Source organism: Gavia stellata, chromosome 2 (assembly GCF_030936135.1).
Source record: "Gavia stellata isolate bGavSte3 chromosome 2, bGavSte3.hap2, whole genome shotgun sequence".
NCBI lineage: Eukaryota > Metazoa > Chordata > Aves > Gaviiformes > Gaviidae > Gavia > Gavia stellata.
In genome coordinates, this window is record NC_082595.1 from 37,996,557 (window position 1) to 38,020,806 (window position 24,250).

At 39.5% G+C, this 24,250-nt stretch overlaps 1 protein-coding gene across 2 annotated transcripts in view; it reads left to right on the top strand.

Annotated features, from left to right (window-relative positions):
* Nucleotides 1–983: 983 nt before the first annotated feature.
* Nucleotides 984–24,250, top strand: part of WTAP (WT1 associated protein) — a 28,177-nt gene continuing 4,910 nt past the window's right edge. The window contains exons 1-7 of one of the 2 annotated variants that reach the window (XR_009484507.1): nucleotides 984–1,056; nucleotides 4,864–4,901; nucleotides 4,993–5,048; nucleotides 12,183–12,241; nucleotides 14,009–14,136; nucleotides 20,905–21,083; nucleotides 21,296–21,641. Coding sequence is in view for 1 of the 2 variants with exons in the window: in XM_059830229.1 (XP_059686212.1) it covers nucleotides 4,872–4,901; nucleotides 4,993–5,048; nucleotides 12,183–12,241; nucleotides 14,009–14,136; nucleotides 20,905–21,083 (452 nt within the window). In the remaining variant the exon portion in view is untranslated. The remainder of the gene's footprint in view (nucleotides 1,057–4,863; nucleotides 4,902–4,992; nucleotides 5,049–12,182; nucleotides 12,242–14,008; nucleotides 14,137–20,904; nucleotides 21,084–21,295; nucleotides 21,642–24,250) is intronic. The other variant, XM_059830229.1, reaches the window with a different exon arrangement.

The window sequence follows — 24,250 nt, forward strand, 5'->3', positions numbered from 1 at the left end:
CAAATGCTGAAACGGAAGTTTAGTTTCTTTGGAAGCTGCTGGAATAGAACTACTTTTTCCTTCACTGTCGATTGATGACGCTGACGTGGACAGATACCGCTGAGCTCGGTCTATCCGAGTGAAAACGACCGGTCCCCGACCTGTCAGACAGGCAGAAAGCCACAGAAGTCAGCCTGGGAAGCCCGGCGCCCATCTTGCACGTTATTAACTGCTAGGCGCCATCCTCCTTCCTAGAGATGCCATCTTTTCCGTCAGCCTTCCGAGAAGGCGCCAAGCAGCTTTCCCAGGCGGCCCCCCCCGGGCTGCCGCCGCCGCTCCCCGTCAGCCGGTTGCGCGGGCGAGGCCGTGCGGAAGCGCAGGCTGAGGCGCAGCCCCGCCGCCCGTGGGGCGCGAAGACACAAGGGCCCCGCACCCTCCATCCCGCTCGGGGGCGGCAGCAGGAAGCGGCCGGCGTCGCCTCCCAGCGGCAGGCGGACGCGCAGCGCCCGTATCCTTCCGCCCGCCCCAGGATGCCTCGCTGCGCTCTCCCCCGCCCCGCCCCTCTGCCTGTTTAACTGGCAGGCTTTAAATCAACGCTCGAGCAACCCCAGGAGGCCGTCGCACCAGCAAGGCAGGAGCACCCCGACACCGCCTTCCGGCAGCCCCACAAGCGGGCCGGGGCCGACCCGGCAGCTGCCTGCGTCCCCCTACCGCGCCCCGCCGCGCCACTGCGACGGCTCCCGCCGCCCCGCACTGGCTGCGCGCGCAGCCCCCCACCCCTGACGTGGGGGGCGGCCCGTGGGCGGGGCGGCCGGGCGCTCATTTCCTCCTTGGGCGCCATTTTGTAGCGCAGAGAATCCGCAAATAAAGAGCGCGCGGGAGCGGCGCGCGAGGGAGCCCGGGCGGGGGGACGCGGCGGCGACCTCGGCTCCGGAGCGGCGGTCCCCGTAGAGCTGGTTGTGGGTGCAGAGGTGGCGGCAGGCGTGAGCGGTGGCGGTGTTTCGCCCTCGATGTGACGGGTGCGGCCCAGGCAACTAGAGTGCTGGGAGAGCGAGGCCTCCGCACCGCGGGCGGGAGGTGAGTGGCCGCGCGAGCGCTCCTCCCCGCCCGCCCCCTTCCCTGGCACCGCCGTCTCCCCCGTCGCGGGAGGTAGCGGGGCCCGTGGGAGGGACCGGGCACCGCGCCGTCCCGGGGCGCCAAAGCCCGGTGGCGGCGGCTCCATCCCTCACCTCGAGCGGGGGGAGGAGCGGAAGCACTTAGAGCCATTTTGTGCGAGGCCCCGAGCCCGGCCTGGCTGCTCCGCTGGGATCCTCCTCCCCCAGCCTTCAGCAACAGCCACGCCCGGGCACGGCCGCCGCCCCCCGGGCGCGGGAGACGCGTTGCTGTCTTCCCTTGTTGAAGACGAGGGAGGGCGGCCCGGTGGGGCGGCAGTGCTAGAGCTTGCGGGGGGCGGCGGCGGCAGCAACGGGGTCTGTCAAGCATCTGCGGCGAGCCGGCCGGTCAGCGGCCTGCAGCTGCGCCTGGCTCGCCGCCGGCGGGGTCTCCACGCAGGAGGCGGGGCTGTGCGGCGGGGCCTCGCCGTCTCGGGGGGGGCGTGGGACGCGACTTCAGACCGCGGTTGCTGAGGCGAGTAAGAAATCTGCCCAGTCAGAGTGTTATTTTTGAAGCTTTTTTCCGTCTTTCGGGAGCCTGGAGCTTATGCCGGGGTTTCCCCCGTGGAACTCTTTTTCATATCGTTAAAATAACTGGCAGTCACTTCAGGTGTAACGAGTAAATCAGCATACCTGATAATGGTTAGTTACTTTGTTCCTTAGGTTTTTTTTATCCTTAAATAGCATGTTTTCTAAACATTGTAGTAAAAGGTGTACAGACTACTGTAGTTCCAAAATTAATAATGCACTTTCCCCATTTCAGCTCTCGTCATACTTTAGGTGCCATAAAAGCCTAAAACATGATGAGATTACATAAAAATTCTTCCAGTGCCCATGACAGTGTTATTTTAAGTATGGAATACGGTTTTATATTGCTCGTTGCCAGGGGCAGATATGCAGGAGTGGTGTGTAGCAGCCATCGTTTCCCCAAAATCATGAAAGTGCTTAGTTAGGATAGTACAGTTAAGCTGTTCATCATATAAATCACAAAATATAATCGTGTTAATTCCAGTCAGTTATACAGGAATGTTGTTTTCATTGATTATTTTCATTGTAGAAAATGGCACTTCGTCATGCTCTTGCAAAATATTTCTGATCTCCGTAGGAGAGAGATCATCTCCTCTTTCAGAGGAGAGCCAAGTGATGAGAAGCACCTCTTGCTGCACAGTACTTGAGAAGTTACTGTGTTAAATTCAAAGAACGAATGTTTCAGTTGTAATGTTACTGTCTTCAGCATACAAATTCATCCGTTAATGAACGGAAAGCTAAGGCAAATCACTTGACAACTGATGTAGTCAGCCTGATGCTCTTAATGTTTCTGAAAAACACTGAGCACAATGGTAGAAATATATAGCAGTAATAAATATCTAAGCTTTTGATAAGTTACTGTAGGTGCCAAAAAAGCTGTTGCATGGGAGTAGTGAGGTGAGATTTACACACATAGAAAGAGCGCTAGTGTTTATCTGTAGATGTGATCAACCTAGATTTTCCAAAATAACCTGTAGAATATTTTTAGCTAGTGTAGTTTTTTTTAGTGTGCTGTTCTATCACTACAGACGATAGTAGGTGACAGTAAGACAGTAATTTCTGTAACGCAGTGGCCTGTAACCTCAGTCTTCAGCACTTTGCGCTCCTGTCTGAAAGCAAGAGGTGGCTTAGAGCAGCCAGGTCTGGTGCTGCTGTAGAGAACTGAGTCTGGACATATGAGGTAGACTATCCTTAGACTACCCATCAGCCTTTTGATTTCTTTCAGTCATGATTGTGGCAGCAATCAAGCGTTTATATTTGTTGTATGCTGCTGCAGTGTTCACAAGCCAAGTGAGCCAAACTCACCTTTTTTGGTATTTGTACGCTTCCGGTACTTTTCTGAGGAACACATAAATAATGACTTGACATCATCTGTGCATGATTTAATCAGTGTTAGCTGTAGTTTTGTGGGACATCTGAGAAGCATGTTTCTCTCTGTCAAGAACTTAAATTTGGCCGAGATCTTCAAGACTGCTTCCAAACACTGAAGGAGTTAAAAGATTCTAAAAATCTTTTAAAAAATTATAGTGGGAGAGGTAGACAGCCTAAATACAGGGGTCACGAGCATTCCCCCTGTGATCTCAAGTTATCATGTGTTATTTTGGATGACTGAGTTGGGCAGTGGCAGTTTGTATTGATAGCCTCCTATGCTTGAATATATTTAAGGTATGTTTTTTCCTAAATCAGTCTCAAATAAGGAGCTGCATCCAGAGGTTAAAGCAGAATGCTTGAGTAACTTCTGTGCAAGAGGGAAGGTGGTGGGGGTGGGAGGGCTTCTTAGGCTAGGGAAGCACTTAGGTGCCTGTGTGTTACTAAGACTAGGAACAGGAAGCTGCCATTCATCCATGAGATGCTTCTACTGAATGTTTTTGGAAACCCTTCTGTGGGTTCTAATGTCAGTTTTTATTTTATGAAAGGCTTGGAAGTTGTTCCATCTGTGCACTGTACTTGGTGTGGGGTTTTTGTTTTTTTTTTTTTTTAATTTTCTTCTATTTTTTAACCAGGGCCGTGTTTGGTAGAGTGCTCTCTATTTCTCAATGGCTAGCGTAGGTTCTATGCTACGTTAGAGGCTCTACTTAATTTGCTCTGTATTTGTCTTACTGACAAACAATTTTAGGATTTGTTTGTCTTAGGATTTGGAAAAGTTAAATTAGTTCATTGGGTGTCGCTGTGAAAATACCTAAGGTAGTCTGTAGAAGTCTTTTTGAGAAAATAAAGGGTTTTTTTAACTGCTTGAGACCATTGTTTTTGTGAAGCTAAGTGTTCACAACCAAGGAGTTGACACATCTTCCCCTGGTATATGTGCATTGCAGCTGCTTTACAAGCTTGTCAAATCTTAATATTCCGTGCAACTTTTCTGTTGGAAAGCATATTACAAAGATGCATGCCTCTAACAAACCTTGCATTCATTGTTACTTATATGCTTGTAATCTTTGTGGACTCAATTTTTTTGATACAATCATAGTAGTTTTAATGTAGAAAATATTATGTATTATCATTTTGAGGTAAGGAAGCATGTCCTGTAACTCAAGGAAGTGTGTATATTTAACCTAGCACAATGCAGTCAAATTCAATTCCTCTTTTGTGTATCCAAGCCATTTATTTGACATCTTACTTTTCCTAAAAATATTGACAAGGGTTTTAAAATAACTGCTTAATACTTCCTGTTTATTAGAATCTTAAAAGAATAAGTACTTGAAGGAACATATTATTTTGACATAACACAAATGTTAGTGGTGGTGTTCAGAAATTACTTACTTTTAATCTGAAGAGATACTGAAGGTAGTAGTATAAATTGCTTTCCTCAGACCCTGATTATCCTCTACCTTGTAAAATACAGTGTTAAATAGATGTAGGCACATAAGAAATGTCAGTTTGATCTAAACAAATATGGACAAAGTTGGGTGGTTTTGCTTAGTTAAATAGGAGGAATGGATTACCGACAGGCTTTTCAGACATCTAAAGAAAGTTCTGGTTAACTTTTAGAAAAAATGCATCTGTTGCCTTTGTATCTAGATTACAGCAGCAAACTTGTCATAGTGTTGTTTTGTACTCTGGCTCTGCATTGTGTGGAATCAATATTTCAGTAGTCTAATATTACAAATTAAAAATATAAGGCTAGAAGTACAAGTTTCTGACTTGTTCAGTATTTCATGTACCCTAGTAACTATACTAAATAAAACACCTTTTTTTCCTCTCCTTTCAGAGTTCACAATGACGAATGAAGAACCTCTGCCAAAGAAGGTACGTTTAAAAATACTTGTGACACCCACCCCACCCCCCCACCCCCAATCATGACAGCTTGTTAAGTTGTGTTTTTCCTTTTGTTCCATAGGTTCGCCTTAGTGAAGCAGATTTTAAGGTTTTACCTAGAGATGAGCTCATCCTAAGGTAAAGTGAAAAGCAGTTTTCCATCTCAACATTTTAGTGAACTTCTAATGGAAGATGTGTGAACTCCCTCTTGCACTGTTTTTAACATCCTTGTTCTAAAAACTATTTTATCCTCTTTATGACGCATCTCTTTTGTAAAGTTTTCATCTTGTCTCTAATACTTTTATACATAGTTGGGGGGGAAACACTTTTTTGAAAGAGACAAAATCCTGAACAATAGTTTGTAGGAGTTTTTTTCTTCACTTGTAACTTTAGGAGATATGGTTGCTTACATTCCTTCTTAGACAGCAAGTTATTTTTAAACATCAGAAAAATGTCAACTCCTTACTCCTACATTAAGTTTTAGGTTTTCTTAATATGCAGTCTCTGTGTCAGTATGTTAAGATATTAACAGTAAAATGTTAAAATGAATTTTTCATTGCCTAGAACTTGCATAAAGAAGAGCCTGGCCATCTTTTTCACCTTTTAGAAAGCTAAGTGTCACCATGGAAAAAATAATAGGCAATCCTATCATGCAGACCACCTGCTTAAAGAAACTGACCCAAGCCATTTGTCTCCCTATACCTGAGTTTCCTGATTTGTAAACAAGGAGCTGACTAAACTAGGCATCTGTGGGTCATGTGTTTATCTGCTAGAGTAGTTTGTGTGTGCATTTTGGTGAACTTTTAACTCTTGGCTTTTTGTACACTATAAGTTATTAGCATTATTAGGGTCTCTCAAGTTAAATACTGCTATTTCATAGAACAAAGACTAAATTATGTAGAAACATGAGGATACAAGTGCAACACTTAATGTATATGATCAGCTGCTCCCTCTTCTGGGCAAACTATCCTGCCAGCTACTTCTGGGGTGATGGTTCTTTCTGGGGGAGTCAACATAGTCTGGCTCCATGTGTTTAAAATTGGTTTCTGGCTTCCTCTGAGTAGCTAGTCTTTTGGGTAGTAAAGGATAATGTATTTAAACAGTAGGAAAAAATGCTTCTTTGATGTTAAGTGGTTTAGGCCTTGTGAACCTTTTTAGAAAAGTTTCTGTACTTGATACTATCCTTGGGAATAGCAAACTCCTAAGTCTGTAAAGCTATGCCCTTACTTCCAGCTATAAAATTCCTGTCAAAGTATCGAAGCATAGATTCTGTGCCACTTGCTTTCTGATTGATAGTGTAAAAACAAAAAAAGGCTTCCAGCTGTAGCCAGTTTCTGTAATTTGCAATGATTAGTTGCCACCATAGAGGAGATAATTTCAAGCATATATTCAAGTGAGAATGTGATGGAATACACCCAAGGAGGTAAAGTACTTCAGCAGCTAAACTGTGTTAATGAAGAGACAGGAGGGAATTTGCTAATGACAGCTGTGTTGCTATCAAACCTTTTTCTTAGTGTAGACAAAGCAACTTCAGCTCTCAAAAAGGCAATTTGATTGATTTAAGGAGAGTAAGTGTCCATTATACCCAGAAGCGGAAACTTAAATGCCACTTTGGCCATGTCCATTTTATTTGTTTGCATTAAGCAGTCCTATGAGCACTGTTGTGTTTTTGTTTGAATGGGGTGCATATTTAATGGATTTATAGTAAGTTCACCTTTAAGTGTGATTTCATGTAAAACTAGCGATTACTATACTAACTGCTGGCTTCGTTTGTAGGTTGGAATGAAATAAAACACTATTACATGTATATCATATTTTAATCAAAGACCTCTCTACTACTTTCAGACATTGCAAAGCATGTGTTGACCGCTACTGGATTTTCTTAAGATTTGTAATGTGGTTTTTTTGTTCATGCTTTGGTGAGACAAATGCTTTTTAAGATACGGACATGTATCATCTGCTTTTGGTCTTTTAGGTAATACATCATCATCGCTGTACAATTGCACTGATAAAATGCATATGTAGAAAATGTTAATTCTTTTTTGTCAGTTCTTGTGCCATGAATACCAATTTCACTGTTCTTTTCCATGAAGTACATAATTTAGGTTTGCTCATTTTAACTTCTGTTGACTAAACGTGAGCAGGATCAACAAGAAGGCTTACAGTCTGGCCTTTTGGGAATTTCTGCTTGTCTCATTACTTGTTGCTGTGGACTTACCTCCTTCATCTTTCCCCTCCCTTCTTCAGTACATTAGCTACTTAGCTTGACCGTGAGGAGCTTCTGTGAAGAAAGAAGAGCCAAGAACAGAATGACAAAGCACTCTGTGGGTCATAGCCAAAAACCTGATCAGTATTGCCCTGACTGTTTAGCCTGGTGGTTAGTCTGTGAAACACTGAAGCACCTTGATTTGCACAAGCAGTTCTGAGGAAATACAGTGCTTTTACTGAACTTCGATCAACATAGACTTATAGCCAGTCACTTTTGGAATGGCTTTGGTGCAATGCTGTGTGTGCCCAATCCCCTAAGTGCTGATCATTTATTCTTGGAAAAAGTGAACCCCAAAGCTCAGCATTAAAAATGCTCCAAGAAAAATAGTGGTATTTATAGAGATATTTTGAAGCCATGGAGTCTTAAAGTCTGCTTAATATTTTTGGAGAATGAAGAGAATTAATTAGCCTACATAATGCTGCTCAGTTACCTTCCAGTTCTTGTGAGACTGTAAGTGACCCCTTGAATGTAAATTGGATTCAGGACTGTCTTCCTAGTACTGTGTACAGCTCTGTCTGTTCTTTAGTGCCTTTCCAAGTAGCACTTTAGTGAAGCTCTTCAGATTGTCAGTGTTTAGCCGTCAGATTACTGACATGAACTACTAAACAGATCGAGAGGCCAATATTGAGCCGAAACCAAACTGATGGGAGAAAAAAGCTGGCTTTTAGCCTTTGTCTTTTTTCCCCTCTCCAGTTCACTGATGAGCAGATGTACCAAAAGGGGCAACGTGGGGCAAGGAAATCAACTCTCCCGTTTGCTTAAACCAGTGCACCTCTCAGATTACAAGTGTGAAGAGAACTATCTCTTTCTTGGATCTTGGGAAGAAATGCTTCAGACTTAAGGTCTGGCCAGTGAGTTTCTATAAATCACTGGATTATTTAAAGAAGCTTTTGAAAGTATGTGCAAATTTTTAAATACTTTAACTGAAAACTGGAAGGTGTTGATTTTACCTATGCCTATTAAAAAAAGTTTAATCCAGTTGTTATGTGTAGATGAAACCTGGTAGAAGGGATATATCTTCAAGTAAGGCAAAAAAGTTCCCCAGAGGAGAATGCTTTCCTCCTGTAGCTGAAGATGCGCTAGTAGCAATCTTCAAATTTCCATTCTGACATAATTTGAGGGGGGGAATATTTCTGTATCACTACGGGTTTTTTTGAATGTTTCTTTTACTGAACTTTAGAATGTATTTAGGGGCAAAAATCTTTTCCCTGAAGAGCCTGTAAAGTGAGCTAGCTGGAAAACGTTTGAAGTATGTAATTTTTAGGAATGCTATTTAGATGAAAACTTTCATAATTTATCAGAGGTCTTTAATGTGTTCTGGTGTCCTGTGGGGAAGTTGTGTGTTTTTATGCAGAGGATTACAATATTTCTGGATAGAGTTTGCATTAAAGTTTCTAACTGGATCTGAAATAAAGAACTATTCTGTGACATAAACTGACATCCATGAGTTGGCTTTTTCTAACCATTTCCTGATAGCAGTAGGGCCTAATGGAGGCTTCAGATCATACTTGCTTTTTTGTGGTTTTTTGTATGGCTTTTTTGGGGGTTGTGTTTTTTAATTTGTATCTCTGAACCCTTGGACTGTATTGGAGTTGTGCTTGGTAGCTGGGATTTCTAGGTGATACTACATCCACTGCTAGGTTAGCCTCAGCTTCTGCTGCCTAGTTTCAACACAGGCATGGCTGAGATTCCATCACTGATCAAAGGCATCATTACAGCATTCCACAAGCTTGCTGTCCTTGTCACCTCTTTCAAGCTCTGCATGAGAACTTAGAATGTGAGATTTGTGTAATGGGAATGCATACTCACCTCAGCCTTGCATGTCAGCAGCTGGGAGTCCATATTACTGGAAAAAAGTATAGAAGCAGAACTGTTATGCATGGAGATTCAGTTGTACAATGTAAGACCAAAGTTGTGCATCTGGAAATACTACCCTTTTATTCAGGTAAAAACATTTTTTGTGAGAATTTTTCATTTAGAGAATGGTGTTACAGACTCAAACACTGTTCATGTAGTCATTTGAGACCTAGAAATAGAGAGTTTTACACCTGTGCTGTTTGATTGTAGTATCATCTGGTCATCTTGACCAGTGTAGACATAATAAACAGAGAAGAAGGAATAAACAGATATGAGTTAACAGTGTTCAGAGTTGGAGTGCTAAAAATATTGTCAATGATCTTCAGCATCTTTTTTTTTAAATGCTATTTTCTGTCATAGTTCTTTATTTTCCTTTTTATTTTCTTTTGTGTAACTTCAGAAGCTACAACTTTGTAACTTCAGCTTTTCAAAGATCAGAATTCCACTTCAATTCCCTCTGTTAATGATCTGTGCTACTACTGTAAACAAGGGAAGACAATCAGATTGAAATAAGCTGGAAAGACTATTTAGGAAAATAGATTATTAAAGGCACTGAACAGGAAAAGTTACTATAAGAGGAGACTTAACTTAATTACAGAAGGTGTTTAAAGTCTGAAGTCAGTTAATAGACACTTCAGTGAAAACTAAATTATCAGCGCAGTCACAAAACTGTTTTTAAAATACCTAAAACGAGTCAAAGTATATATATTAAAAAAAGGAAAATCTTGTTTTTTCTTCCTTTAACTTGGTTTCATGAATGTTCTTGAGAAACTGTCTTGTTAATATATTTGGTAAACATTTTGATATGTTAGTCCTCAGAATTACTGAGATCACTACAAAAATATATACACATCAGATGAAGAATCACAACTGCAAGTTTGATTGAAAAGGAATCAGTCCACTTTCAGTATGGGCCTACCAACATATTTGCTTATTTTCCTGAGTCAAAGTTTTTTAAGAGTGGTCTGCTTCATTAATGTGAATGTTTTAAACTTTCCTTATTTCAGGTTTTAGTTTGATGCTTTTAGTCTATTCGATTGTCTGTTTTAATTATTTCTTTTTTAATCGCATGGAATAAGCCTGTGTCTGATTTCTGTCTCTGTAGTTGCTAGCTTTCTGGTTTGCCTGAAGTGAGGTGAAAACCAGCTCAATTGCTAGAAGAGAAAATTGCTTCTGAGATCTTCTGTAGTTGTAGCAAAATTGAGACAGTGCATGTGTGTGAAATTAGAGCTACTGTGGTAGAAAAAGTTCAAGTTTTAAAACTGGTGGCTTGATTGTTGAAGAGTTCTGACTATGTCACTGGTGATCACAAGTTTATTCTGTACAACTTCGTAAACTTGCTTGAAGATGAACTGCAACAGTCTTTGCCAGGTTTTTGACAAAACATTATGTCTGAAGAATCCTGTTTCTAGAAGAGTTGGCACGCACATGACTTGAACAATCCATGACATGGCCTAGTGTACTTAGGGTTTTTTCCAGGAATTCAGTTCTTGCTTAAACACTAGCAGTTGTTGAGAGGTGACTTAGAGGTGTTACATCTGACATTCTTGGTGACCACGGGCTAAGTGGTTTGTTTTCTAGTGATGATCTGTCACGTGTACTTAACTTGTGTTTCAGGTCTTCATTTCACTTGCTCTTTGTGTAGCTCCTGTTATGGGTGGGTGTGTATGTATGTGTCACGATTTTGACAGAATTACTGTTTTCAGGCTGTGAGATGTAATTTAGAAGTCAATCCTGCAGCTGTATTTGAAGACCAACTCTTGTATTTCGTGTAATTATTTCATGTAAAAATTAGGTTCTTTCTTTCTGGGTTTGCTATTTAGTAGACTGCTTCAGTTTTACTTTTGGGGATTGAAATCTCCTGAACTAGCATAGAACTTTAGTTGTCAAACGGTGAAACTTCTGGTTTTAACCGTGTTCTTTTTAGAGCAAAGAGATAAGTTTAAGGGTTAAGTGGGAATACAACTGCTCTCTTCTACAGAGCTTAAGAGAGAGTTGATTGATGCTGATTTCATGTTCAGCTGAAGAGATGCAAAATTTTGGTGCTGCTAAAGGAAGAGATCTTGTGCTTACTTTTGCTTTTCCCAGTGATGTGATCTCACTTGCTGTTACAGATCTGATGCTTTTTAGACTCTTCAGTGAGCTGTTTGAATTCACTAAATGGTCAAAAATGATCTAGAGTTAGATTATATAGTTTTGATTGAGATAGTGGTGTTGTATGTTAGGGAGTTAAAATACAGCAGTTATGATGCGTTTGGCATAAAATAGGTGTTGGGGGAAAGGGTAGTTAGGAGGAGGGAACAGTAACCTTCCCCTTCTGTAGTGGTAAGCTATTAGATGAATTGGTTTCATGATGTGGAATTGTGCCATCGTGAGGAAGACACACAGTTAAGAGCAAAGTGCTACTGTAAAAACAAACAAAAAACCCCCCAAAACACCATCCTGTGAACTTTGGTAAGGCACGTCGTGCTAAGCTTTACTGCAGACTTTATTTGCTACTGGTTTGATGGTTTGTATCAAATGTAGTGCTGCCCTTAAGTGTGAGGTTTTCTGACTGTGGATGGATTGTTTAAATAACATGCCTTCAAAGAGTTGTTAAACTATTTGGCTTCTGGTTGATGAATATAATCAGAGTATGGTCTTAATTTCAATGAGGTGGTATAATTACTTAACGTAGACTGCCAATTCTAGTGTATTGTAATACACTTCTGCTTGTCTTGTTGTTCACTTGGTAACAGACTTAAATGTTGTCTTTGTATTATGATGTCTGTTACAGAATTTTATTTGAATTGCTCTGCTTTGAGAATGAGATGTATCTCAGGTCTTTTACACAGATAACTAAGTAATAAGTGTTTGATCCCAATGTTTGTCCAAAATACTACAGTAAGTTTTAAGATGTCAATTTTAAGTGTTGTAACGCACAGCTACCTTTTTATCCTTTTGAGATGTAAAGTGGATTAAACTATTTCTATGATTAAAAGCCACTTTTTAAAAACTGGAATTGGCTTTTTTTGTAGTTGTGTAGTTCCCTCTTGCATTTTCTGATTATGGTATGAATATATACTCTGAAATTTTAGGAATGAGATGCCTTGATTTAATAAACTGAGCTTCAGAAAATTCTTTTTTTCTCTTTGTCTCTGCACTAGGTGGAAACAGTATGAAGCATACGTACAAGCTCTGGAGGGCAAGTACACAGACCTTAATTGTAAGTTAGCCGAGTTTCAAAATGGTACAAGTTACCTGAATGTTTGTATAAAGCAGAGTGTTCAAGTAATGTCTGTACTTTTTAGAACTGTTAGAAATAAGAGATAATAGTCTATATGTCAGCTGTTTGTCAGAAAAAAAGTCCCTGGTTTTTCTAGTATAAGTTTTCAGCCTTTCCCAACTTTCTCAGCTGCTTGTTTTCCTTTGCAGATCTTACACAGCTTCTAAAAAGTCTATTTTTGCATCTGTAGGACCATCTGTACCCAGACTTCTAGGGCAAAAAAAGTCTCAAAACCCCACAAATAGGTGCATTTTCAGGACTTTTCCATTAGAAATGAAATGTTACTCTCTGCCAAAATACTTCATGAATGTTTGTGCCTTCAGCAGTCTCACAGGACTGTAAACCACATGGGAGGGGGAATAGTTTGTTGATGTAAAAGTCTTAAAATGAGTCCCCAAGTAACATTTGATCTGATTAGGCAAATTAACTATTTGATTGTCAGTCTTACGTGGTCTTTAAAACTTGGTCCGTCCTTCAGTCTTTCAAAAGAGAATATGGCGAAAAAGCATCCTACTCTCAGATGGGTAAAGCTGGATACATTCTGGAAGTGACTGAATCACCAATCCTAAGTCACTTTTAAAAATTGTGTTGGCAGCTAGAGATGGCCTCTTTCCTGTTTTCTGCTCACCTTTTCAGTCTAAAAGACTGAGTACCACTGAGTTTGAAGGGTATTTTTCTGTCAGTGCAACTGGGTGTCCTCTCTCTTTCCTCTGTTGGTACATCCCTCTCCTACTGCCACCCTATAATGTTTGGGTTTTGGAGAGACTAAAATATAGCAAATGTAGGCAGTTGATTTCATTCTAATCTCAAACTGTCCTAACATAGATAAATAAGTTGTTTTAACATTCCTAGTTTCTCAGTTTTAGAAACTCTAATACAGGCTGTCGTAGTCAGTATTACTGAATTATCTGCAAAGAATTATTTAGAAATAATTGTCCTGAAGCAATTTGTGATGTTCTTAGTTTACATTTACAGCCGATCATTCTCAAGTAATGAGAAAAAATAAAACCTTAATTATTCCAACTTCCCGTCATTTTATACATGACAAGTTGCAGAGTGAATGTATACTGTTTGTCTCAGGCTGCTTGCATGTGTTCCTGTTTGAGTAATTTGGAAACGCGCTGTGCTGCCTTCTCTCATCTTTCCTATATAAACTTTCATAAATGTTCGTGGATCAGAAGAATTCTAGTTGTGACTGAACTGCCATTCCTGAAGGTCTTGAATGTCTTACTGTTTACTCATGGAGTGTTGAGACCAGTTTGAGGATTGACCACAAATGGCAGTTTTACAGACTGTGGGTTGTTTTTTGCCAGAGTGTAGACTGTCCCCCTCCCCCACCCTGGCCTCAACATTTCTTATAGATAGCAGGACAGTTCCAACTTCCTGAGTTTCAGACTGCAAGTAGGAATAGTAGTTGGTTAAGCAAGCAATTTAAAAGTTATTTCCTATATAAACATGGAAAGATTTACAAAAGTTTAGTAAGTCTTAAGGAAGGATCAGAAAGATGTTTTTAAAATAGTGTTGTTAAGCTTTTCTAAGACTTAACGATACTTTGTTTTTTCTTTTTTATGCTTATTATAGTCATGCTTATTTATGACTCTCTTGCTGTTTATGAATTTTGTTTTTAGATTCTTTTAGCTGTCTTTAAAATCTGTTCATGACAGGGTGCTATAAAACATGCTTTTTGTGTGTTACTACTTGTATTAGCTAATGATGTGACGGGGTTGAGAGAATCTGAAGAGAAGTTGAAACAGCAACAGCAAGAGTCTGCTCGAAGAGAAAATATTCTGGTGATGAGGCTGGCAACTAAGGAACAGGAGATGCAAGAGTGTACTGTAAGTATTTAGAGACAATAAGTGTTTTCAGACTGTTAGAGGAATATCAGCTTTTGAGCCAGTACCCATGTGCTATGTTGTTTGTATATCTATAGCATCACATTTTCTGTGCTTAAAGAAATAGTAGGGTGCTTAAACTTTCACTGAATTAGTAAAGATCACTTCTTAAAGTTTGCTTTTTTAATATTAGTTATTTCAGTTGATTTTCAGCAGCAATTGTGCTTGGAAGGACTCTTGCTTTTAGAACCAAGCTAATTCTTGCATGAGCTATGCTTACTTTCTTCTAGCATTTATCAACTGTGCATATTTACCAAAAATACTACTTCTGACTATCATTGGATGCAGGAACAGATTGGAATGCAAGGATAAGATTGAGTTTACTGGGTTTCATTTAGGAGGTTTTAGGCTGATATTTATGTTGGATTTGGATAACAAAGTATTTGTAAGCTTCCACATCCGTTTGGCTAGGTAGGGAAGGAGCTACTGACTTTTTCAGAGGGAGTTCTTTTGAAATTTGGCAGATCTGCTTCTCTGATTTTCTAATGTTCTTTGTACTGAATAACCTTTTCTTCTTGTTGTTTCTGTTTCTCTCTCCTTTATTTCTGTGGGTTTTCTGTGACTTCTGTTTTCTTCTGTGTTTAGTTTTGGTTTCTTGAAACTATCTTTTACCACTTTTAGACTTTTGATCTTTTTTGGATTACCTTCTTAACATATTTTTCACCTGCTGCTTTAATTTGGCAGTTCCTGAGAGAAGGTTGTAAAATTTCTTAACGCTAGTTTCTGTAATATACTCCTGAGAGCTTCTCTTATGAAAAATACAAGCTCTGTGCAAAACTAATAACTAGTATTGTAGCTTTCCTCTGTTATTTTCTTTTAGTCTTCCTTTCTTTTTTCCTGTAGGTTTTCAGAGCTGTCAGGTATAGTAGCATGACACTTAACTCTATTCACGTTATTTTCACTGCTCTTAGGACCTTAAGCGCTGGTATGAAGAGGAAGAAAGAGGGGGTAAAGCTTACTTTGCAGTGGCAAAAAATGAATCGCAGAACCCGTGAGGTTGGAAGGGACTTTCAGTTTGTCTAGTCCACCCTGCCTGCTCGGAGCAGGGTCAGTTGGACCAGGTTACTAAGGACTGTGCACTCAAAACTGGGTTTTGAGTATCTTGTAGAATGGAGACTCCAAAACCTCTCTGGGTGACTTGTGCTAGTGTTCAACCACCGTCACCGCAAAAAGCATTTTCTTATGTTTAAGTGGAATTCCCTGTGTTTCAATTTGTGCCCATTGCCTTCTGTGCTTTCAGTGGGCACCACTGAGAAGAGCCTGGCTCCGCCTTCTTTACTCCCCCCATTAGGTATTTATGCACATTGATAAGATCCCCCTGAGCCTTCTCTTCTCCAGGCTGAACAGCCCTAGCGCTCTCAGCCTCTGCTTGTATGTCAGATGGTCCAACCCCTTAATCATCTTCATGGGCCTTCGTTGGCCTCACCCTAATATGTCCATGTCTCTCTTGTACTGGGGAGCCCAGAACTGGACCCAGTACTCCAGATGTCTCACCAGTGCCGAGTGGAGATGAAGGATCACCTCCCTCAACCTGTTGGCAGCACTCCTCCTAATGCAGCCCAGGATGCTAATGAAGATCTGTTCTGGTACTATACTGCAACACTTCCCCAGTAGTAAGACTACTATATTGATCGTGCTTATTTTGTTAGTTTTACTGATAAATTCTGCTGTGAGGAACAGCAGTAGTAAGAGGTTTTTTCTTTTGAACTTCTGAGCATATAGCTGAAACAATAAATACTAAAAAAATTTAAAAGAAATGTAAGTTTTTCACCAAAACCAAATTTGTGTGTACTGTTTTCACCTTTCTTCCTCCCTATTTCTAAAAGAATGAGTTAAGACAAAAATTTCAAGTATTTAAGACTATGAATTTTGACAAGATGAAGACCGTAGGATTTTTGGCTGCACTTTGTAATAGATGTTTATAGCTGTGTTGCATAGGCTTTCCAGAAGATGTTTAGAAGAACTTCTGAAGAGCTTTTATTAATTTCAGTGTACTAAAAAAAAGGGGAGGGGAACAACCCACCAAAAAGAAACAAAAACCAAACACACGCACCCCCAGGTGGCTTATATTTTTCCAGGTATTGACACATGAATAACGTCAAGGATGTAATCTCCTCCTTAGTGCATGGAGGTAGGAAGATGCATCCTTGAAGAAGGGGGGTAAAAAGCTATAATGGAGACATTGGCACCTTAAAGTGTTTTCAAGTTTAAATGCATGTAGTTTCAAGGAGCTCTGGCTTTGTTTTATTAGATAGTATTTTTTCCAGTAAAGTAACAGTAGCAAAATAAATCATATTGGATGAGATGCAAAGCTAAGCTATAGGTTGCTAAGTCATTTCATAAATGCACAAAAACTTATTAACTGTATGATTAGTTATTTGACATGTCTAATTTTTAGTCCATAAAATAACTTTTCTTTATTTTTAGCATAGTTAACCATTTTTTATAATCCATCTTTACATGTAAACTATATCAGTGACAGTTATTTATATGTAAGCCTTTTAATCTTTCCTGTCACCTTTTCATTAGAAAGGCTGAGCATCTATGGTGTCAAGTTTCTTGAAAACTACAGATGAATATTACCATATAATACTTACTGTTCATATTATTCTTTTGTAATATGAATTTTCAGAACAAGTTTTATACTTACAAGCTTGTCACTTTCAAATTTAAATGGATAAAATCTTAAAAATACCATACTGTATTCAAATGGTAGTAGTTGACAAAGATGTGAGTTTTCTGATTACTGATGTGTAAAATGCTTTGCTAGTTAAAATAGACCAGCTCTGTTTTAAAGTAAGGTGTGATAGACTTTCTTAGTTGCTATTTTAATTTGTACCCTTCTTTTAAAAAGATAAAACACAACAAAACCTACTTTAGCTTATAAAAGTCACCAGTCATTGTCTTGAAAGTGCAGGTGCGCATGTCAGAGTAGCAGAATCAGTGTCCTGATTCTGTTTCGGTACTCTTTTTGAAGAAACAAGATGGTAGTTGAGTGCGTAGCTCCATTCTTTCGTGCTCTGTGCTGAGTCTAGCAGCAGAATATCTGGTTCTCTTCTGAGCTGGGAGCTTACTGAGAGTCTGACTGGTGTTGCAAACTTAATCTGCTTAGTTTAGGGTGGCTAACTAAAGGGGTATGTTGAAGTTTAGGTGTTTTATACCTCATGTGCCCTATTGTCAGCAGCAGCCTTGAGCTACCTTCCCCCTAGCAGGAACAGCCCCCTAAAGAGGTTGCTGCTGTTAGGGAAGTGCGGGTGAGGTTTTGGCTACTGTTTCTGCATAAAGCTTTATTTCTGGCAGAGGTGGTGATGAAGTTACTGCTACTTCAGGGAAAGGCCTTAATGCCCTCCCAAGCTACTGCTCGGCTACTGTAGGTCAATAAGTGGACAGGCATTTGGAAATATTTGCTACTCAAAGAGGTTTTCCATGGAACAGGTAACAATAAGTGGAAGCTTCCTGTGGGTGCAGTTGGACTATAGTTCCTAGATAGTTGTTACTCTTAATAACCTACTTGTGGTTTAGGTTACAGCTCTGTTGTGTTTTTTCTCTTCTTCATTATGCAGTTTCTTCCCTTCTGCTCCTCCTGTATAAGAAGGATATGTAGTTGTACTTACTTAGATTGCTAACATTTTATGTTAAACACCTGTGTTCTGTTTTGTTAAATTCTTTATGTCAGAGGGTCTGTTCTTTGTGGATGTCTTTGGACAGCTTCAGCTCAAAGGATTCAGCTGTTGCCAAGAATATGTGAGAAGCAGAGGGGTTGAAAATGTTCTTGTCTGTCTTAACAAAAAACAAAACAAAAAAAAATAATCCGCCCAAACAAAACCCCGTACAGGCTGATGTCCTCTAAATAGACTACTTTCAGTGTTCTTCTGCCTTGGGTTAGAGCAGAGAGAAAGCTGATACCAAGTTTTTTATTCTGTTTGTGAAAACTCATCCCTATTTGTCCATCTGACAGGCTTTTGAAAAATACCAGCTAGTGTGTGCTTTCATGTTTGGGAATATGAACAGCCAGTAGGCATTTCGGGTGTTAGAGTGGGCATGTCCTGGGGTCTGGCATTGGACATGACTGTTCCTGTATATTCAGCTCTAGCCTGAAGTTGGTCCTGAATGCAGGCAAACTGTTCTGCTCCCCACCCCTTACCACCTGGAATATCAACAGGAGAGACGTACCAGAGAGTGGTTAGAGGGAGCAAGACTGGGAGGCTTGGGCTGGCTAAGCAGGAAGAAGAATGGAATAAGGAAGTAGGCAGAAGGGTTAAGAGGTATGGGCTTGCTTTGGGGGTGGGTCATATCAGGGAGAGGTTGCTCGGGTCTGGGTGGATGAAAAGCCTGACAGGTGAGAACTGTGGAGTTACAACTGGAGAAAGCACTTGTGGAGGGATGGAGAAAATTTGAGTTGGAAAAACAGGAGGAATAAATGGTCTTTAAGTCTGGGGAGGGAATGGGCAAGGGTTGTTAAGTAAGTAAATTCTTTCTATACTACTGTTTTAAGAACGACAGCTGAGGTGTTATGTGGAGCTTATGCAAGTGCTCTCTGCTCGGCCTAGGAGCATGAGCTAGAGATACCCAAATGAGACTGTTAAATAACTGACATTGGACAGAATCAGCTGGGTCCTCTTGAGTGTTTTAGTACATTTCTGGTATGAGTGAGGAGCGGGTGGCAGTGATTCTTTGTGCTACTGATCCAAGGAATCTGTTACAGATCCTTAGGCTGGTAGTAGAAGAGGGAGGGAGCTGGGCCTAGGTAAGACAAGGAGCGTGGTGTGTGTGTTACTGGTTTTTTTTTTCCCCATCAATGATGCCTGTCCAAAAATAGATTGGGATCCACGTTGCTGTAGCATAATTATATTCCTGGAATACATTGCCAGCTGGGAGTGTCTGTATGTGTGCAGACATGTATTAAACTAGCTTTTCACCCTCTATTAGTACTAGCCCTCACAAAGAATTGACAGGTTGTTGAAATACTTCCAGTAGTGCAAGCACCAGAAAGTTGAGTGGATAGAGAAGATATATCAATAACAGTAAATTAAATAGATCTTTATTCAGTGAGTAATATTTTGTGCATTCAGTGAGGCAAAGGACCTGTGGGGGTAAAATGCCATCTAAGAAATGTTAGAATAGTCTTAATTTGGACTTCCTGTTTCTAAGTAGTGTTTGTAGGTGGGTTCTCTGGTGCTTTATTTTTTCAGAATACTTTTATGCAGTGCTTTATTCCCTTTGTATTTCTTTCTAGACTCATAAAAGTTTGTCTATTTAAAACTTAAAGTATGATGGTTATTTCAGGGGTTTTTTTCTAAGTAACTAAATATTTTTATTTTGATAATATCAAATTAATGTGAAGTCAGTGGAAGTATTTCAGTTACTTCAATAACTTTGAAATCACCTAGTTGAAATAAAATCTAAGAATTGTTGCTACTTAACAATGTAGAAATTAAAACATATGTTGTCCTCAATCAAGAAGTGACTGAGGTCACTACGGCATGTTTTTAAGGCAAGTTAAATGTTTGTACTTACAGTTTCTCTTCACCATTGCTGTGTAAAGACCCTGTAACAGAGTAACTTTATGTACAGGAAAATGCTTAAACTGACAGTGCTTTTGACTGTGCTGCTTGTCCCAAGTAAAGCAAAGCATGGAGGGAGACTCTTTCCCTCAGTTTTGCTGGTGATGCCTTGTATTGTTCGTCAGTGAAACTCTGTTGCTATCAAGTCTGGTTGCAAGATTGTGTGTGCAGCAGGAGGCAAAACCGCCAACTTGCGATTAATGTTTCTTTTTTAATCTCATGTAATTTTGTTCACCTCTTGCTGATGAAGAAATGTGTGAGATAAAGGGAGCATAATAAAATGAGGAATGAAGACTCTGTAGGCTGATGTGATTTTAATGATTAGCTGGATTCTAAATGCAGACTGTTTAGTATGTTTTAAGATTGATTGTTGTGATTGGATTAAGATATAACAAACTTTAAAACAAGTTAATCCTACTTAAATACATAAAGTTTTGGCTAATGAATACTGTATTTAAAGTGCTCTCACAGTTACTCTTTCTGACATTTTGATTGTAAGTCTTCCGGGTTGTAAATTACGAAATTGTAAATCTTTTGGGTTGTGGTTATTGCAATTGAATCCAACCAAAATCTGTTCAATTGATGTTAATATTCCTAAATTATTTTGTTTAATATGCAAACTTGCATCATAAGTGACTATCGCATTTGCAAAAAACTTGGAAGTTTGTAAAAACCTTTTTAGTAGTTGCTTAAAAATACTACTTGTAAATATTAGCTGTAATGTTCTATAACTTTCACTGAAGTTAACATGGAAGTTAGCTATCTGTTTTAACTCTTTGTGTATACTTTTTTCCCGAAAAGAGTGCAGGCAGGTACAAAAGAAAGGGAGAATTATGCTCCAATCATTGCTTTGGCAAGTGTAAACTGACATGTAGAAAACAATTTAAGCAGAGAGAGAAGAAAAAAATCTGCCCTGAAAGTTCAAGCTTGGCAGGTGGTGGGGATGGGGGGTTGGGTGAATATGCACATTGATAGGGTGCAGGTGGACAAAAGTGATTTTTTTTTTTTATCCTGCCTTATTCGGGTTACTCTGTTGAAAAAAGGAAAGCTTCCTTGATGTTACCTTTGTAATAACTATTTTTATTTGTATCTAAATTACTTTTTTAAATGTTGTATAAATAACAGTCTTTTTTCTTATTTTATGCAGAATCAGATTCAGTACCTCAAGCAAGTCCAGCAGCCTAGTGTTGCCCAATTGCGATCAACAATGGTGGACCCAGCCATCAACTTGTTTTTCCTAAAAATGAAAGGTGAACTGGAACAGACTAAAGACAAACTGGAACAAGCCCAAAATGAACTGAGTGCCTGGAAATTTACGCCTGATAGGTAAACAAAACAAATACTCCCCAGTCAAGACTTCCCTGACAGTCCCACTACGAGAATGCTATGGTGGGACAGCCAAGTACTCGTTTCCACACCAAGACTCAGACGTTTTGAGGCAAAAGCCACATTCTTATACTGTCCAGCTTGTAATGCTTAATGTAAAACTTACCAGATGAACCTTGTGTTTCAGCTTTTTTTCTCCCCCTTTGCTTCAGAGGCCTGACGGCGTCGGACTATTCTGAAGAAATGGCCATCTTCGAAAAAAAATCTTTTCTAGAACATGTAGACATTTGCAAAATTGTTCTATTTGAAGAAAATAGAGGGAGAAACAGAAGTCTTAAGTCTGTGGCACACTGTGTCTGCAGACAGTTTGGAGGAGAGAGAACCTAGAGATTATAAATCATGAATTGAACATGCAAAATTCCCGTAAAATGTAGAAGTGGAATATGCTTCGCTCTTAACCTTGAGCCTAGTGACTTAGAGACACTGTAAGTCAGTTTTGCCAATAAGACTGTGGACTTCCTGCTTGTTCACTGAACTGCTGGGTCAAAACTCAATGAGGTGAATTTTGCATTAAAGAGTTTACTTGCTAACCAGTTTTGAATAGCCATGAGAGTGCTATTTGATATCACAACAGTGTTAGTGTACACATTTGACTGTTTAGCCTTTGGGCTCTCTAGCACTTGACGGAGCCTTAAGTCAATGTTGCTAAATAATGAACTGTTTTCTGGATCGTTGGTAATACTGTGGACGCCTCAAAATTAGGACTGTACGAAAATGTACATTCTATCTAATTGCAGGATTAAAATTGTTGGAAGTAATATATATTTGATCACAACTAGCATGTATAAGAAAAACTGGTTGTGATAAGTATTTCACTGCATGTTTTCATGCAGAAATGAGAATTTTTCGATCTTCTATACTAAGAACTGATCTCAAATGCTCAATGCAGAAGGCACACAATGGCACCTGTCTTCAGTGTTGGTGGGGTGTTTTTATTCCTTTGTACACCTGGGGTTTTTTGTATTACACTTCTATATAAAATGTGCCTTGAAATAGTTGTAATATATAGTTCAAGGAACACTGCTGGTTATACTGTTGTATTGTGAAACTCCTGGGATGAACGAGAATTGAACAGGTTGTTATTTCTGCATTGTCTCGTTCTTTGAAAACAAAGTCAGTATTTTAACAAACCAAAAAAACTTAAATGCATGCATTTTCCTTGGTGGAATCAGTGAAGGAGCCTTTGCTGCTCAATTGTTGCCTCTGTTCTGTTGTCCCAAGTTACTTGTAAGAGTAGCAATCTGGGACAGTTGGGAGTGCATGTCTGAGGTGTGTAAAGCGAAATGCAGATTTGGTATAGCATTTGTGTGTTTATTTTTTTCCTTAGTGAATTGAGTTCTATTTAGTAATCTGAGGTTTTGATTTTTCAAAACAGTTGGGCAACATTTTATGACTCAGTCTGATCCTAGAAAATCCAGTTTTAAATTAAAAAAAAAGACATCCAGCTGTCACGGAAGGTGATGTATTCTAACTGTTTTGATGACTTCTATTAAGATGGCATTACATATTTTTAACTCGGAAGTATCTTAACTGTTTGTGCTTCAGATGATATGGGATCAGAGAGTAGTGTACTTATGCAGGTTTATTTTTTTTGCATGAGTAATGACTTAACAGCAAAAGAAAAACCTACAGGAAAAACTTTACCTTTTTAAAAGTGATACATCTGGAATGATTTTGCTATAGCAGTATCTAAGATTTTAATGATCTAGCATCAAAACACAGAGGTAAGACTTGCATTAATAAATTGTTAATGTGTTACCAAGCCATTTGTAAAGCTCACTATAACGTGCGGATAGAGGCATGCCGTGCAGATTGCTTGTTTAACTTGGAGCTCAGAAAATTATTTAATACATTTAGATACAGGTTGATTGTTTTCTTAAGTCCTCAGGCTCTAAATGTATGTGTACAACTGAGGAGAGACAAGTAACTTAACACTTCCTTTCAAGCAAAAGTATCAAAAGACAACTTTGTTATTTCTGTAGCTTCAGCGTACCCTAATATGCATCATATAATTATAAGTCAGTGGTGTGAATGTGCATAATTCATATATGCCATAGCTGGAATACAGAAAATTGAGAGTTATTTCCTGGTAAATAATTGAGGCTGTCTTCATTAACTGGGTTAAGATTTTATTGTTTTTTATTTCTGGAAAGGTAAAGAAATGATGCCTTATGTAAAGTATTTATAAGATTTTTCATTCTCTTTGCTTCCCCCCCCACCCCCCCACAGTTGCTTTAGTTGTCCATCCTTGTATGCAACTACTCTTATTTCATGGAGTCTGAACCAGTTTTTGAAAGAGATGATGCTCCTATTCAGATCCCTAACTGGTGTTCTTAGGGTAACATGTTAACTGCAGCCCTAAGTGGTATTAGTTCTGGGCCTTAACCGTAGATAAGGGTGTACAGCATAATCATTGCTGATGTCTGGAAGGAGAAATAAAAGGGCATGTAATCAAAGGAATGGCTATGCTAAGCCATTTTAACCATCATTAAACAGAGTATATGCTTGAATTAAAAATTAGTAGAAATGTCATTTGCAGTAAGCCTAGTACATCAAACACTAGTCTTCTGAAATTTAACTGCTTATATCCTTACAGGTTCTGTTGCATGTATGTTCAAGAGGATTTGTGAAAACAATGCCAAACTTAGTTTTACAGCTAGTAGGAGTTACTTTAATAGTTACTGGATTTTATGTTCTTGCATGTGTTGTCTTTTTTGTAAATTGCAAGGGGAGGTTACTTGGTGCTGTACTAGTTCAGAGCATCTGGAAAAATTTTGATGGGAAGAAATAGCATTATAGGTAACTATGCAAATTTCTATACAGGTAATAAATACTTTACGTTTTGGCAGGAGTTAACATGAAGAAATTAATGGGATTCTAAAATTGTCCCAATTCCAAGGTAACTGGTACTTGCTAATTCTACAGTTGACGTTGTTTTGTGAAGAGAAAAACATTACATGACTTGAGCACTGTGAACTTCTTCAACTTGTAGTGATGATGAATACAGTAACAGGAATTTGCAAATGGCTAAAAATCATTGCATTTCTGCCTAATAACTTTTGGGATATGTCACATTGGTTATCTCCAAAGTGGTCCTGCTTTACACA